The 18,203-nt window shown below is 46.1% G+C and overlaps 1 protein-coding gene across 4 annotated transcripts in view; it reads left to right on the top strand.

The window, feature by feature from the left end:
- GGA1 (golgi associated, gamma adaptin ear containing, ARF binding protein 1) overlaps positions 1–18,203 on the top strand; it is a 157,937-nt gene that overhangs the window by 80,755 nt on the left and 58,979 nt on the right. For all 4 annotated transcript variants that reach the window (XM_073562984.1, XM_073562983.1, XM_073562986.1 and 1 more), the window contains 2 exons: positions 6,635–6,742; positions 6,820–6,954. In XM_073562984.1, coding sequence (XP_073419085.1) covers positions 6,635–6,742; positions 6,820–6,954 — 243 coding nt within the window. The remainder of the gene's footprint in view (positions 1–6,634; positions 6,743–6,819; positions 6,955–18,203) is intronic.

An 18,203-nucleotide genomic window follows, 5' to 3' on the forward strand; every position in this document is an offset into this window, starting at 1 on the left:
GTGCGGTCTAACCAGGGATTTGTACAGAGGCAGTATAATGCTCTCAGCATGTGGATCCAGACCTCTTTTAGTGCACCCCATGATCCTGTTTGCCTTGGCAACTGCTGCCTGACACTGGCTGCTCCAGGCAAGTTTATCATTAACTAAGATCCCCACGTGCTTCTCCATGTCAGATTTACCCAGTGGTTTCCCGTTCAGTGTGTAATGTTGATATTGATTCCTTCTTCCCATGTGTATAACCTTACATTTATCATTGTTATACCCCATCTGCCACCTTTCGGCCCAAGTTTCCAACTTATCCAGATCCATCTGTAGCAGAATACTATCTTCTCTTGTATTGACTGCTTTATATAGTTGTGTATCATCTGCAAATATTGATATTTTACCATGTAAACCTTATACCAGATCGTTAATAAATATGTTGAAGAGAATAGGTCCCAACACCGACCCCTGCGGTCCCCACTGGTCACAGCGACCCAGTTAGAGAATATACCATTTATAACCCCCCTCTGCTTTCTATCACTCAGCCAGTTACTTACCCATTACACACATTTTCCCCCAGACCCAGCATTCTCATTTTGTGTACCAACCTCTTGTGTGGCACGGGATCAAACGCTTTGGAAAAATAAAGATATACCACATCCAGTGACTCACTTGGTGCAAAACCACTGTGTTTTCTCTTTTTAAATCATAATGACATTCCAAAACATCCAAATGACCCTGATCAAAAGGTCACATACCCTGGTGATTTTGGCCTGATAGTATGCAAAGAAGTTGACACAAATGGGTTTGACTGGCTACGAAATGTAACATCCTCACCTGTGACCTGTTTGCTTGTAATCAGTGTGTGTACATAAAAGCTGAGTGAGTTTCTGGAATCCAGACAGACTCGTGCTCCTTTCATCCAGCCACTGACGTTTCTGGATTGTGAGTCATGGGGAAAGCAAAAGAATTGTCAATGGATCTATGGGAAAAGGTAGTTGAACTGTCTAAAACAGGAAAGAGATGCAAAAAGATATCCAAGGAATTGATAATGCCAGTCAGCTGCATTCAAACTGTGATTAACAAATGGAAAATCAGGGGCTCAGTAAAAACGAAACCACTGTCAGGTAGACCAACAAAAATTTTGTCCACAACTGCCAGGAAAATTGTTCGGGATGCAAAGGAAAACCCACAAATAACAGCTGAAATACTGGCCTCTCTGAAAACTAGCGGTGTGGCTGTATCAAGATGCACAATAAGGAGGCACTTGAAAAATGGGCCGCATGGTCGAGTCGCCTGAAGAAAGCCGTTACTGAGCAAATACCACAAAATATCTTGCCTACAATACTCAAAACAGCACAGAGACAAGCCTCAAAACTTCTGGAAAAGGTAATTTGGAGTGATGAGACCAAAATTGAACTTTTTGGCCACAAGCATAAACATTACATTTGGAGAGAGGTCAACAAGGTCTATTATGAAAGGAACACCATTCCTTCTGTGAAGCATTGAGGTGGATCGCTGATGTTTTGGGGATGTGGGAGCTCCAAAGGCACAGGAAACTTGGTCAAAGCTGAAAGAAAGATGAATGCAGCAAGTTATCAGCAAATACTGGAGGCAAATTTGCAATCACCAGCTTGAAAGCTGCGCATGGGACGTACTTGGACGTTCCAACATGACAAGGATCTAAAACACAAGGCCAAGTCGACCTGTCATTGGCTATAGCAGAGCAAACTGAAGGTTGAGGAGTGGCCATCTCAGTCTCCTTACCTCAATATCATTGAGCCAAGCTGCAGCTCATGCTAGACAGCCCAGAAAATTACAGGAACTGGTGGCTATTTTCTAAGAGTGGGCAGCTTTACCATCTGAGAAAATAAAGAGCCTCACCCACAAAATACTTCAAGCTGTCATTGATGTTAGAGGGGGGCAATGCACGGAATTAAGAGAATGGGGTATGTGAACTTTTGATCAGGGTCATTTGGATGTTTTGGGTTGTCATTAGGATTTAAAAAGAGAAAGCACAGTAGTCTAACAATAAATGGCTTCACCCAACCACTAACCATGAGTGGAGAAAAAGGTTTGGTGTTATCATTCATATTCTCTGGAAAAAGGCCAAGAAAGCAAAAGTTCTGCCGGGGTATATAAACTTGTGCACAACTGTAACTGCTTGTACACCTCTTTCACGGCTTGAGAAAGGCTCATATGAGCTGAAACGTCGCCACGCCTATGGGCTAAATAAAGTCCACTTTATTTTTGGGTAAATAATGGAATGCTGCCTGCTTTTTTTACAAGAATATATATTTAGTTCTATAAATAATTATTGTAAGGCCGCATAAACCAACTAGAAGTGGACTGTAAACACAGGAAGGCAAAGAAACAGAATGCTGTAACAGAGTCCATGAGTTGCGGGTAACATCCTGCTCTGGAGCAACACAGGTTCAGTCTTTTTCCACAAGACACAAACCACTGGAGAATCCTCTCTCAAGTCTTGCTAACCAAAAACTGCCTCCAGAACCCAATTATTTAAACCCCAGACCATGTGACTCTATCATTTGTCTGACCACATGATTGTGACCTCACACAGGTCCTGTCAGTACACAGCTGTGCAGGTGGAGATAAGGTGGACATCTCCCAGCCCACTCTATCGATGCCCACAAAAACACAGCCCATGTTTGGAACTTAACCCTCACAACACGTAGTGTGCTAGAGGAAAACACTCTGTTTTGATATCACTGACGCCATCAAGCGCAGTGACACATATGTCCCCTCCATTACATTACCAGTAACTTTGTCACAATATATATATAGACATGTATATAAATGTGTGTCTGTGTATAACTATACAGTGGCGAAAATAATTATTTGATACACTGCTGATTTTCCAAGTTTACCAACCTAGAAAGAATGGAAAGGTCTGTAATTTTTGTCATAGGTACACTTCAACTGTGAGGGACAGAATCTAAAAAAATCTCCAGAATATCATTGTATGATTGCTACATAATTGATGAAAATTTTATTGTATGTATTTGATACAAAAACACAGCCTCCTCTAACCTTGTGCCAAAAAACTGCAGCCATTGGTTTTTCTAAGCAGCTGTCTAGCACTCTGAAAATGATGGCGGCCCACAAAGCAGGATAAGGCTATAAAAAGATAGCAAAGGATTTTAAACTTGCTCTTTCCTCAGTTTAAAATGTAAATTAATGGCAGTTACCAGGCACAATAGAGGTCAAGTTAAGGTCTGGAAAACCAAAAAGTATCAAAGTTTCAGTGAGAGCTTGTCATAAGATTGCTAGAGAAGGCAAATCAATACCCCCGCTTAATGCAAAAGACCTTCAGAAAGATTTAGCAGATTCTGGCGTTGTGGTACATTGTTCTACTGTTCAGAGACCCCTGCACAAATATGGTCTTTATGAAAGAGTCATCAGAAGAAAACCTCTCTTGCGTCCTCATCATAAAATTCAGAGCCAGAAGTATGCAAAAGAACATCTAAACACGCCTGATGCATTTTGGAAACAAATCCTGTTGACCGATGAGGTTAAAATAGAACCACAATGATAAAAGGTATGTGTGGAGAAAAAAGGGCACAGAGTTTCAGGAAAATAATAACCCCCCATGCTAAATGGATGGCGAGATATCAATCATGCTTTGGGGTTTTGTTGCAGCCAATGGCACAGGGAACATTTCATGGGTATAGGGAAGAATGGATTCAATGAAACTTCAATAAATTATTGATTCAAACATAACACCATCTTTAACAGACAGTTCTCTTCTCCTTTTTTTGTTCTCCATGCTTAGTGTGGCTAAAACAGACACAAAGTGCAAATATTGAGTTAACGTCTCCCTTTTTATCTGGTTTCAGGTATGATTTTCATATTGCCCACATCTGTTTACTTGCCACAGGTGAATCTGAACGAGCATCACATGCTTGAAACAAAATTGTTTACCCACAATTTTGGGAAGGTGCCAAAATTTTGTGCCACCCATTTTTGGGGTTTTGTGTAAAACTATGTCCAATTTGCCTTTTTATCCTTTTTTTTTTTGTGTTGTTCCAATCTACATAAAGGAAAAAAACGTGTATAACAAAGCGTGTAATTGTAATAATTTTGGGGGAGAAATACTTCATTCTCTGGAACAATTTTCAGGGTGCTAACATTTTCAGACATGACTGCATGTGTGTGTGTGTCTGTATAAATATATGTACAGTATGTGTGTAAAAAAAAAAAAAATAAAAAATATATATAATGTATGTGTGTATAAATGTATATACTGTACGTGTACATATATTTTTGGGCTATGCATATTTTTTTTACACTTTTGTTAATCCTTTTTTTTCATATCATGTTTTTCATTACAACAACAAATTTAGAAATCTGGCAATCTTTCAACTGGACTTTGATGCAGTTTTAGGCTCCACATTTTAGCAAAAGATTTCAGGAGGCTCCTAAGAAGAGGCAGGATTGTAATGACTGATAGCACCTGTTTTCACAGCTGATAACTGGATCCAACATTTATTATAGGTGATGTCACAAATCACATCGTCCAGCTCCTGTACAATGACTAATAACACCTCGATATACAGTAGATAACACAAGGTCCACTATTCACAATAGGAGAGGTATGTGAAAATCAAAAGAAAACTCAAAGATGCTATAGGATTTTTACAGAACGAAAAGGATAAAGTGGTAAAAAATGATGAGAAGCCGAAATTTTACATTCCTAGTTTGCATCTGTGTTCTCTAAGAAAACAAATGTAACATCAATTGATCTTGTCAGTGCCATCGAAGGAATAAAAGGATCTACACTATCCATAAACAGAAAGACGGGGACGGATCACTTAGCTAATTTACATGAATTTAATTCTCCTGGTCCAGACAAATTTCATCCTAGGGTACTGAACGAGTTAGTAGAGGAAATTGCAGAACCACTAGCCAGAATCTTTGAAAAATCCCGCAGATCATGAGACGTCCCAGAAGATTGGAGAAGGGCACATGTTGTCCGTATCTTCAAAAAAGGATCTGTAAACAAATTATTAAACAACATGTATATATGATAGTGCTTAGATAAGAAGACATTAACCAGAGCCAGCATGGGTTTGTAGCAAACAAGTCAAGCCAGACTAATCTAATTTCCTTCTATGATGGAACCTCTGACTGGGTGGATCAGGGAAATGCAGTAAATATAGTATATCTCGACTTGAGCAAAGCATTTGATAAAGTATCTCATACTATCGTTATTGAGAAAATGACTATGTATTGGATTGACAAGACTGCGGTTGCGTGGATTCATAATTAACCCAGTGATAGTACTCAAAGAGTGGTAATAAATGGTTGCACATCCAATTGGAAAAGTATTTCAAGTGGGGTACTGCAGGGCTCTGTCCTGGCCCCAGTGGTGTACATTTTTATAAATGATCTAGATAAGTTAACTAAAGGTAAACCAATCAAATTTGCAGGCGATGCAAAGCTAGGAGGAATAGCTAACACTAGAGAAGACATAGAAAGGATTCAGAAGGATCTAGATAAGCTTGAACAAAGGACAGCAACCTCTAGAATGGTATTTATCAGGGAGAAATGCAAGATTCTAGATCTGGGCAGAAAAACGAAAATTACATCTGCAGAATGGGAGGAATAGAACTGAGCAACAGCACCTGTGAAAAAGACTTGGGTATACTAATAGATCACAGACTGCACATGAGTCAACAGTGTGATGCAGCAGAGAAAAGGCAAACACAGTTCTGGGATGTATTAACAGAAGCATATAGTCTAGATCACATGAAGTAATTATCCCCCTCTTCTCCTTGGTCAGACCTCATCTGGAATACTTTGTCCAGCTCTGGGCGCCACATTTTAAAAAAGACATTGAGTAATGTGAGCACATTCAAAGGAGACCTACCAGGATAGTGAGTGGACTGCAAAGTATGTCCTATGAGGAACGGTTAAAGGATGTGGGAATATTTAGCTTGCAAAAAAGAAGACTGAGAGGAGACTTAATAGCTGTCTACAAATATCTGAAGGGCTGACACATTGTAGAAGGATCATCATTATCATTTGCGCAAAGAGAGACTAGGAGCAATGGAATAAAACTGAAAGGGAGATGATACAGATTAGACATTAGAAAAACCTTTTTGACAGGGTGATCAATGAGTGGAACAGGCTGCCACGAGTGGTGGGGAGTTCTTCTTCAATGGAAGTCTTCAAACAGAGGCCGGACAGACACCTGTCTGGGATGATTTAGTAAATGATTCGCTGCATTGGACACGATGACCATGGAGGTCCTGTCCAACTCTAAGATTCTAGGATTCTATGTCACATCTCACCTCCTCCTGTACATTGAATGATAATGTGTATATTCAGTAGATAACACAGGGTCCACTACTCACACTAGGCGATGTCACAGCTCACTTCCTCCCCCTTTGCACACCCTCATTAGATGGTGTTCATTGGGAAATATATTTGTGGAAATTGCCTAAAAAACAGGAAGTCAGAGTCTAAAAAAGCTGCAGTGTCCAGTTTGAAAGTTAAGATTTCTATTTTTTATTTTTAATACTAATAATGACTTGGAAAAAGGTGCCAATTGTTAATACATGTGACATAAAAACCTGCTTTAAGCAATATAATATTTTCTGATGACCCGTTACCTTCAATTTTCTTCCAGCTGAAATCCTGCAGGCAAATGATAGTCTAACACAAGTCATTAACACATATCGACAGCTGGTGAAAGGAGAAGAGGTGAACGGAGAGTCTGCTTCTGGCAGCGTGTCAGGTGAGCGTCAGCACTGGGACCTTAGATATTTCCTCTAGAAAGACATGTTTTAATGACTTCTTCTTGTTTTTTCTCAGCTAGCAGTTCTGCCCTGCTGGATCTGTCAGGACTAGACATGACTCCATCGTACCCTCCCGTTCCAGCTCAGCCTTGTGATCTGACTCAGGTGTCCTCATCCTCGTCTCTTCTTGATGATGAGCTCATGTCACTAGGTAAGAATCGCTAGAAATGTGATTTTTAAGCCCTTAAGGACCATGGGTATTTCCGTTTGTGCGTCTCCTTTTTTTGCTCCCCTTCTTCCCAGAGCCATAACTTTATTTTTCCGTCAATATGGCCATGTGAGGGCTTGTTTGCAGGATGAATTGTACTTTTGATTGACACCACTGGCTTTGTCATATAGTGTACTTGAAAACGGGGAAAAAATTCAAAGTGCAGTGAAATTGCAAAAAAAAGTGCTATTCTACAATTATTATTATTTTTTTTTTTTTTACCATATTCACTAAATGCTAAAACTGCCCTGCCATTATGATTCTCCAGGTCATTACGAGTTTGTACACACCAAACATGTCTAGGTTCTTTTTTATTTAAATGGTGAAAAAAAAAAAATCATTTTCCAAGACCTGTAGCATCTCCATTTTTTGTATTCTGGTTCTGGATGAGGGCTTATTTTTTTGCGCTCAGAACTGACTTTTTTTGTTGATAACATTTCGGTGTAGATATGACCTTTTGATCACCCGTTATTGAATTTTAATGCAATGTTGCAGTGACCAAAAAAAAGTAAATCTGGCGTTCTGATGTTTTTTGCGTTACACCGTTTACCGATCGGATTATTTTTTAATTGTTTTATGTATTGATCGGGCGATTCTGAACTCGGCGTTACCAAATATGTGTAATTTTTTATTTTGAATGTGGCGAAAGGGGGGTGATTTGAACTTTTTACAGTGGGGTACAGAAAGTATTCAGACCCCTTTAAATTTTTCATTCTCTGTTTCATTGCGGCCATTTGGTAAATTCACTAAAGTTCATTTTTTTTCTCTAATGTACACTCTGTGCTCCATCTTGACTGGAAAAAACGGAAAAGTAGAAATTTTTTGCAAATGTATTAAAAAAGAAAAACTGTAATCTCACATGGTCATAAGTATTCAGACCCTTTTCACCTTTTGAGCTAGTACAGCCATGAATCTTCTTGGGAGTGATGCAACAAGGTTTTCACACCTGGATTTGGGGATCCTCTGCCATTTTTCCTTGCAGATCATCTCCAGTTCCGTCAGGTTGGATGATGAACGTTGGTGGACAGCCATTTTGAGGTCTCTCCAGAGATGCTCAATTGAGTTTAGGTCAGGGCTCCATCTGGGCTAGTCAAGAATGGTCACGGAGTTGTTCTGAAGCCACTCCTCTTATTTTAGCTGTGTGCTTAGGGTCATTGTCTTTGTCACGGGGTCCTTCTCTGATACCACACAATCAACAGAGCGAGGGAAGGGTGAACAATCCCAAGACCTTTATTACAGGCAAAATTAGAAGGTCCATAAACAATCCACCACACTGAGGATACAATAGTCCAGAACAAGAATGTAGTCCAGTAACAGAATAAAATGTCCAGGGAGACGAGATTCCAAAACTCTAGCACCAGAGGATAAAATGGGTCCTTCTCTCTGACGTGCAGTCTTTACACGATCCTCGCCACACAGGAACTGACTTGACAAGCTCCTGTCCTCCCCACCCCCTTCCTTGTGTCCAGGGGTAGTAAAACAGGTTGGGGTGGTTTCCAGGTCTCCCAGAGGAGAACAAAGGAGCCTTGGGGATTAAAGAACTACAGGGGGTCATTAAGAGACAGATACAGTCAGGCTATAGACATACAAGAAAAACACTATGAAAATAAGTGAAATAGAAATATACACAAAATGATATCCACGTAGCCTATCACACCATCACAACCTCTCCCCCTCCATAATAAGTGAGCACGCTATGAGGTCTACACAGACCTCTGGCCTGCTCACTTTAGTCTACATTGCTCAACCATTTATAGTTCCTTGTACAGTGGCAGGGGTAGGTCGGCCTGGGGAGCCTATGGTTCTTCTTGTCGAGACAGACCATCGGCGTTCTGGTGTTGGCTTCCCCGCTTGTACTGGATGGAGAAGCTGTAGGGTTGTAACGACAAGCTCCACCGCACCAATCTTCCATTGTCCCCTGATACGCGGTTCAGCCAAGTGAGGGGGTTGTGGTCTGTAACAATTATAAAGTCTCTGCCATACAATTTTTTTAGCGCCCATATGATGGCAAGGCACTCCTTTTCAATAGTGGCATAGGCAACTTCCCGATCCAGTAGTTTCCGACTGGCAAAAGCAACAGGATGTTCTTCTCCAGCGGCGTTCACTTGGCTAAGTACTGCCCCAATCCCAAAGGTGGATGCATCTGTCTGCACGAGGAACCTGCGCTTATAATCCGGGGCAGCCAAGACAGGAGCAGTGACGAGGGCGGTCTTTAACGCTGAAAAGGCATCCTCGCATGCAGTCGTCCACGTCACATTCCTAGGCATGTTCTTGCGGGTCAGGTCGGTTAGGGGCTTGGCCAAGGTGCTGAAGTTAGAAACGAATTTGCGATAGAAACCAGCAGTTCCTAAAAATGTAAGTACTTGCTTTTTAGTCTGGGGTCTACACCAGTTGCTAATGGCTTCCACCTTGGCAGGCTCAGGCCTTAGGGTCCCACCCCCTACTCTATGCCCGAGGTACTGCACCTCAGCCATCCCTATTTGGCACTTATCGGGGCGAATGGTCAGTCTTGCAGTAAGGATACAGTCTAGCACTATGCCCAAGTGTTTAAGATGTTCCTCCCAGGATGTGCTAAAAATGGCAATGTCGTCTAAGTAAGCACAGGCAAAGTCCTGACATTGTTGTAACAGTCGATCTACCAGTCTCTGGAAAGTAGCGGGGGCAGTTTTCATCCCAAAGGGCATTCCCAGGAACTCAAAAAGCCCAAATGGAGTAATGAAGGCCGAGCGCTCCCGAGCGTCCTCCGTTAGGGGTATTTGCCAGTACCCCTTGCTCAAGTCTAACGTGGTCACAAATTGGGCACTGGCCAGACGATCCAATAGATCATCAATCCTGGTCATGGGATAAGCATCACTCTAAGTGGCATCATTTAATCGTCTGTAATCAACGCAGAATCGTGTTGTACCATCCTTCTTGGGGACCAGGACGACAGGAGAGGCCCAAGAACTGTGAGGTGGCTGAATAACTCCCAGTCGTTTCATCTCCTCCAGTTCGTTCTTTATCATGCCTTGAACAGCCTCTGGAACCCGGTAGGTAGCCTGCTGGATGGGGCGTTGTCCGGGGGTTTCCACATGGTGGCTGGTGAGAGTAGTCTTCCCCGGCTTTGAGGAGAAAGCAGCAGCCCTCGGCCTTAGTACGGCGACAATATCGTCCTTTTGTATATCCGATAAATGGGAGCCCAGGGGCACTTGTTCCAGTGATCCTCCCGCTTGGGCAACCTGGAGGAGATCGGGGAGATACTCGTCGGCGGCGGTATCACTAGGGGGGTGGCAGACAGCTAGAACAGGCAGAGATCGGTCGTGGTAGTCTTTCAGCATGTTAATGTGGACGGTTTTCTGTCGTCGACCGCTAGAGTCCGGGGCAATAACATAGTTAGTGTCATTATTTTCTTGACAACCTTATAAGGACCTTCCCACACTGCTTGAAGCTTGTTGGCAGGGGAAGCAGTAATCATGAGCACTTGCTGTCCTTCCATAAATTCCCGGTTCCTGGCATTACGGTCATACCAGGATTTTTGTCTGGACTGGGCCATTCGCTGATGTTCTTTAGCGAAGGTAGCTAGCTGGGCGAGACAGTCTCTGAGCTCTAGAACATAGCGAATGATGGGCATTCCGGTATCTGAGATGTCTCCCTCCAAATGTTTTTTCAGAAGAGTGAGAGGCCCACGGACCTTCCGGCTAAACAGTAGTTCGAAGGGAGAGAACCCTGTGGATTCTTGGGGAACTTCCCGATAGGCGAAGAGGAGATGTGGCAGGTACTTTTCCCAGTCTTTTTCAACGTCAACAAAAGCCCTCAGCATATTTTTTTAGGGTTCCATTAAAGCGTTCACATAGTCCGTTGGTCTGCGGGTGGTATGGGGTGGTGCGAATGGCTTGAACACCACAGGTATGCCATAGGGACTGGACCAGATCTGACATGAACTGAGTGCCTGTCACGTGGGGCTTAGTTCAACTAAGGCTGAAATACCCGGGGCCCCTGTGATGTCCCTTTAACTAGGGGAAACCCTGTCTGACCCTCAACCCAGGGTTTTTGCTGATGGTGCAAATGCCTGAGCCTCCAACCTTTCCTTATCTCCTGCTCAGCCCTGCACTTAACCCTCCACCCAGTGAGGAGACACACCACCAAAGCCCCCACACAAATTATGACAGACAGGGAGAACTTAAACTGCACTGCGCCGCACGCACACAGGAATATACAGTAATGTGAACAGGGCATAACTAAACACAAATATGGGAAGGAGAAAGGATAACAACGGATCATACGCCACCAGATACGAATCTCTCTCTCTTCAACACTTCCACTCCAGACCGGAACCACTTGGTATGAAACACAAGCTATAATCAGCGACGCCCATAGGCCAGCATGACTATTTAAAGACCGTGGGCGTGACTAAACATCCAACCTGGTCAGCAAGATTAACCCCCGAGAGCCTGAAGATCAAGCCGGCGCCACTGAGGCTATAGTGGACGGAGGTGGAACTACCTCTGCCTGCTGGATGCTGTGGTGTGAATAGCGTCCGACATGACATTACCCCGTCTTCTACGAGGGACCCCCGGACCCTCAAGACTCATAGGACCCGGCTTGTCCGGATGACGATGGTGAAAGGAACTGACCAGCCGATTCGCATGTATGTCTGAGGCTGGAACCCAAGACCTCTCCTCCGGACCATACCCCCGCCAGTGCACCAAATACTGAAGAGTACGGCGTACTACTCGAGAGTCCACTACCTTGGCGACCTCAAACTCTAAATCGCCATCCACCATGACTGGAGGTGGCATCGGCGTCGTGTCCACCGAGCCTACCACCTTTTTCAATAAAACCCTGTGAAACACGTTGTGTATCTTGTACACCGCAGGAAGTTCCAACCGATAAGCCACTGGGTTAATGATGGCAGAAATCCTAAAAGGCCCAATAAACCTTGGACCCAGTTTTAAAGATGGAATTTTGAGTTTTATGTTCTTCGTAGCTAACCACACCCATTCACCCACACACAGGTCCGGACCTGGCACGCGTCTGTCAGCCACCCGTTTGTACCTAGCACTCATGCTCAACAAACGCTGTTTCACACTCCTCCAGACCGATGACAATTGGGCTCCTAGCTGATCCTCCTCCGGGACACCCCCCGAGTCACCCTGACGTAAGGTACAAAACTGAGTATGTTTACCGTAAACACAAAAGAACGGAGACTCTCCCGATGACTCTTGGCGGTGATTATTTAACGCGAATTCGGCCAGAGGAAGGAAAGTAGACCACTCCTCCTGGTTGTCGGACACAAAGCATCGTAAATACTGTTCTAGATTTTGGTTCATGCTCTCAGTTTGTCCATTAGACTGTGGATGAAACGCCGATGAATGTGACAACTTGATCCCCAAACTGGAGCAAAAAGCTTTCCAAAACCTCGCCACAAATTGCGTACCCCTATCAGATACTATGTCCGACGGAACTCCGTGAGTCTGACCACCTCCTGCACAAATACCTGAGCCAACGTCTTTGCATTGGGCAATGAAGACAACGCCACAAAATGCGCCATCTTTGAAAAACGGTCAACCACCACCAGGATGACCGTGTTCCCCGCCGAGGCTGGCAAGTCAGTGATGAAATCCATGGAGATTTCTGTCCATGGCCTATTGGGTACCCCCAGAGGCTGTAGCGTGCCAGCAGGACGGGTTCGGGGTGACTTAGCCCTAGCGCACGTGATGCAAGCTGCCACGTATGAGACCACGTCCTGCCGGATTTTGGGCCACCAGAAACGACGCGATACCAGCTCTAAGGTGCCCTTCACCCCTGGATGACCAGCCAGTACCGAGTCATGGTGTTCCTTCAACACCTTAAGCCGGAGATGCAGGGGTACAAATTATTTGTTGGCGGGAAGTCCTGGCGGTACCTCCTCTTGGGCCTCGGCAATCTCCGCCTCTACCTCAGTCGTGAGAGCCGAGACCACTACCCCTTCCTGGAGGATGGGTACCGGCTCTTCCCGAGGTTCTCCCCCCGGAAAACACCTAGACAAAGCATCCGCCTTGGTGTTTTTAGCCCCGGGACGGTAAGTCACAAGAAAATTGAAACGAGTAAAAAACAATGCCCAGCGGGCCTGCCTAGGAGACAGATGCTTGGCCAACTCCAGATAGAGCAGATTCTTATGGTCGGTGATGACTGTGACCTGGTGAGCCGCCCCCTCCAAGAAGTGTCGCCATTCCTCAAAAGCCAGTTTGATGGCCAACAACTCCCTGTTGCCGATATCATAATTCTGTTTGGCCGGCGACAGCTTCTTGGAGAAGTAGGCGCATGGATGCATCTTGCTCAAGGACGAGCCTTGAGACAGTACTGCCCCCACTCCCACCTCCGACGCATCAACCTCCACCACAAAAGGTTTAGACACGTCTGGTTGCACCAGAATGGGGGCTGAAGCAAAACTATTCTTCAGACGCTCAAATGCACGTATAGCCACCTCAGGCCAGCTCGCCAGATCGGCACCTTTTTTTTGTCATGTCCGTGAGCGGTTTGGCGATAGTCGAAAAGTGTTTTATAAATTTCCTATAATAATTCGCAAACCCAAGGAACCGCTGGAGTGCTTTCAGACTCTCCGGCCTCTCCCAATGCAGCACCGCTTGCCCCTTAGCGGTGTCCATTTTAAACCCGGCTGCGGACACAATATATCCCAAAAAGGGCAACTCCTGGACAAAAAATAAACATTTTTCCAGCTTAGCATAGAGCTGGTTCTCCCGGAGCAACTGTAACACCTGCCTGACATGCTCCAAATGAGTGTCCCGATCGCTAGAATAAATGAGGATATCATCCAGGTATCCAATCACAAATCTCCCCAGGACATGAGCAAATACATCATTAATAAAATGTTGGAAAACGGCAGGCGCGGTTGTCAACCCAAACGGCATAACCAGACTCTCAAAATGACCCTCAGGAGTGTTAAACGCCGTCTTCCACTCATCCCCCTGACGGACCCTTATGAGGTTATACGCCCCCCTGAGGTCCAGCTTGGAAAACCATTTCGCCCCCGCTACCTGGTTGAACAAATCCGGGATCAACGGCATTGGGTAGGGATCACGGATAGTAATCTGGTTTAACTCTCGGAAATCCAGACACGGGCGTAACCCCCCCATCTTTCTTCTTAATGAAGAAAAACCCCGCGGCTACAGGCGAGGACGAAGGCCGGATGTGTCCTTTGCTCAGACTCTCCGCGATGTAGTCTTTGAGGGCTTGTCTCTCAGGACCAGAAATATTAAACATCCTGGCCTTAGGTAATTTGGCCCCGGGTTTTAACCTAATCACACAGTCATAGGCTCGATGTGGAGGCAGTTCTGAGCAACCCCTCTCAGAGAAAACATCTGCGAAATCCTGCAAAGCCTCCGGCAGGCTGGGCGTCACGGCGGACACACATGTGGCCAAGCAATTGTCTTGGCAGAAACCACTCCATTGTACTATGTCCTGAGTTTTCCAATCAATTACCGGGTTGTGCCTGGACAACCATGGAAAACCCAGGACCATTTGTGCTGGGAGATTACGGAGGACCCTACATGTAACCGACTCAGAATGTAGGACCCCAATGTGGAGTTTCACCTCTGCCACAAACTCCGTAATCTCCCCTTGAGGGAGGGGAACAGCATTAATGGTAACCACCTGTATGGGGTGAGGAAGTCTTTCGATCTTAAACCCGGCGGTGTGTGCAAACTCCTCATCTATGAGATTGGTGGCGGAACCGCTATCCACAAACACTGATATTGGTAGCTCTCTGCCCGCGATAATAACCTTGGCAGGGAGCATACAGTGAGATACCATCATGGAGGATATGCATACGCTCAGTTGGGCCTCCTCCATACCCTCTGAGCTTAACAGTTTTCCGCCGGTGTGACCCTCTTAGGTAGTACAGGGCAAACGTTAACATAATGACCTCTTTTACCACAGTAGAAACATGCTCCGGGCTTCCGGAATCCCGGAACGCGACGCTTAACCTGTGCCACGCCAGCAATCTGCATAGGTTCAGTGGACTCATCTACTTCAACCACACTTGCACCTCTGCTTTCCCCCAGAGGTAGCGTCTCCTGTGCCCCCTGGCGAAAACGGCGATCAATACGTACCACCAAACTCATGGCAGACTCCAACAATGCCGGAGTCTCATACATCAGGAGGGCTTGTTTAACCTTCCCTGATACCCCATGAATAAACTGGCTCCGCAGTGCTGGGTCATTCCACTGTGTATCTACGGCCCAACGGCGAAATTCAGTACAATAGTCCTCTGCCAAGCGCTCCCCCTGGCGGAGGGTGCGGATTTTAGATTCCGCTAGAGCCAGTCGGTCAGGATCATCGCAAATGAGCCCGAGGGCAGAAAAAACATTATCGACAGAATGAAATGTAGCAGAGTCAGCTGGTAAGGAAAATGCCCATGCTTGGGGGTCACCACTCAGTAATGACAACACCAGCCCTACCCGCTGAGCCTCATTATCTGAGGAGATAGGGCGCATGCGGAAGTATAACTTGCAGGCCTCCCGAAATTCGACAAATTTGCTGCGATCCCCTGAAAATCGTTCTGGCAGCAGAATCTTCGGCTCTGCACCGATACCTGCAGATGCTGTTTGCACCTTCGCTACTACCAGGCCCTGCTGCTGAACTGCCCCTTTCAACTCGGAGACCTGTAAGGACAGCGCCGCCAACTGGCGGGTTATGGAATCTAATGGATCCATGGACTCCTGAAAAATGTGGGCCGATTATAATGTCACACGGGGCTTAGTTCAACTAAGGCTGAAATACCCGGGGCCCCTGTGATGTCCCTTTAACTAGGGGAACCCTGTCTGACCCTCAACCCAGAGTTTTTGCTGATGGTGCAAATGCCTGAGCCTCCAACCTTTCCTTATCTCCTGCTCAGCCCTGCACTTAACCCTCCACCCAGTGAGGAGACACACCACCAAAGCCCCCACACAAATTATGACAGACAAGGAGAAATTAAACTGCACTGCGCCGCACGCACACAGGAATATACAGTAATGTGAACAGGGCACAACTAAACACAAATATGTGAAGGAGAAAGGATAACAATGGATCATACGCCACCAGATACGAATCTCTCTCTCTTCAACACCTCCACTCCAGACCGGAACCACTTGGTATGAAACACAAGCTATAATCGGCGACGCCCATAGGCCAGCATGACTATTTAAAGACCGTGGGCGTGACTAAACATCCAACCTGGTCTCCAGCAAGATTAACCCCCGAGAGCCTGAAGATCAAGCCGGCGCCACTGAGGCTATAGTGGACGGAGGTGGAACTACCTCTGCCTGCCGGACGCTGTGGTGTGAATAGCGTCCGACATGACAGTGCCTTGATCCGATAATATTTCACTAGGAAACCCTACCCGGGTAAAGATGGTAACAAGGGCCTCGGCTACATTTACTGCTGTAATACTAGACAGTTCTACAGCTTCAGGATACCTAGTGGCATAGTCCACCACGGTCAGGATATATTTTTTCCCCGACTGGCTGGGGTGGGCCAGAGGACCTATGATGTCGACAGCTACACGTTGAAATGGTTCCTCAATTATGGGCAGGGATTGCAGGGGTACCTTATGTCGAGCTCCTGGATGCCGCATTCGCTGGCACACATCGCAGGTGCAGCAATAATGGGCTACCGACTGCGAGACGCCAGGCCAGAAAAAACTTTGGGTGAGTCTCTTTTCAGTCCTTTTTCTCCCTTGATGCCCAGCCAAGGGGATGTCATGGGCCAGTTGGAGTAGCTGTGCCCTGTACTTCTGAGGGACAATGAGTTGCCTGGTCGTTGCATCAGAGTTGCCTGGTCACTGCCCTTTGTTACAGGATAATACAGTCCGTTTTCTCGAGTGAAGCCATCCCCATTATCTCCCATGTGCCCAGTTTCTGCCTTTCGCCTAAGGGCTGCTAAGGTAGTGTCACCCTCTATTTCTCTCCTAAACTCCTCTCTGTCCCAAGACTCTCCCAATGTAGTAGCAGCGAACGTATTGCTTACCGACTCTGATGCGGTTCATGGTGGTTGCTCCCTGGTGAGGTCCGGATGATGTAATGCTTGAAGGGCCTGTAGTCGGGTGACTGCTCCCACAAATTGGCACTGTAACTTCCCAATGTCGTTACCAAGGAGGATATCTGCAGGAAGTCCTCCCATAACTCCAATCCAACACAGTTTTTCTCCACAACCATAATCCAAACGCACAGAAGCTCGCTGTATATATTTGCGGGCACCCCCCGCCAGGACAATGGGAATTCCCGGACCCTGGTAAGGTAAATTGCCTCGTGTCGAACCACACGGGGGTCAGCGATAGTCAAGAATGCCCCTGTGTCTCTAAATCCTGATACTTTGTATCCATTAATTAAGACATCCTGCAGGTGGCGTTGCCGTTGCTCTGGGTAGCTAAAGGACTGAGGCCGGAGTCCGTACACTCCAGGAGTAGTATCTATGGTGCCGTGGTCGGTGGTCCACTCTGGTGGGGGTGGTGGTAGCTCTTCCTCAGGCGGGGTGGAGTGCACAAGATGCAATGGACGAGGTGGGGCTGCGTGGGGCTCCCTCTGAATCCTGGAGGAATAGCCAGACTGCAAATGTCCAGGTTGCCCACACCCATAACACCTCCTCTCTGTGAATACCCCGGGTCGTGGTTGGAACTGTTGGGACCTAGGATTGTGAGGCGTGATTGTCATCGGCTTGCGACTAGGTGGAAGGGCAGATATAATTGGAGAGGGACGGGGCGTGGGAGCAGGCCGTGGTTCGTTGTCCAGAAGCCTCCTCCATTGCGGCTGGATAGTAAGGGCTTCAACGGCCAGGGCTGCAGCTCTATCCACGATACACGGCGTGCGCTCCCGGACCCATTCCCGTACCTCTGCCGGGCACTTGGCAAGAAATAGTTCTATAAGGAACGCCTGTATAACATCTTCCACAGTAAAGGCGTTTTCTGCTTCCAGCCATCTCCGACATGCCTGGGACATCTTATGTGCATATATCCTAAACGATCCCCCCGTGGTGCATTGGAGGACTCGGAACTTGGCCCTATATGAGTCTGGGGTGATAGCATGGTAATCCAGGATAGTCCGCTTTACAATGTTATAATCCCGATTCCGAGGTGCGTCAATGGTTCGGTAAGCCTCTGCCATGCTTCCGTTCAGGAGCCCCACTAACAAATGCATCCATCTAGAGTGGGGCACCTCCATCACAGCACACTGCTG

Source organism: Dendrobates tinctorius, unplaced genomic scaffold, assembly GCF_039654945.1.
Source record: "Dendrobates tinctorius isolate UK_male_01 unplaced genomic scaffold, ASM3965494v1 ptg000375l, whole genome shotgun sequence".
NCBI lineage: Eukaryota > Metazoa > Chordata > Amphibia > Anura > Dendrobatidae > Dendrobates > Dendrobates tinctorius.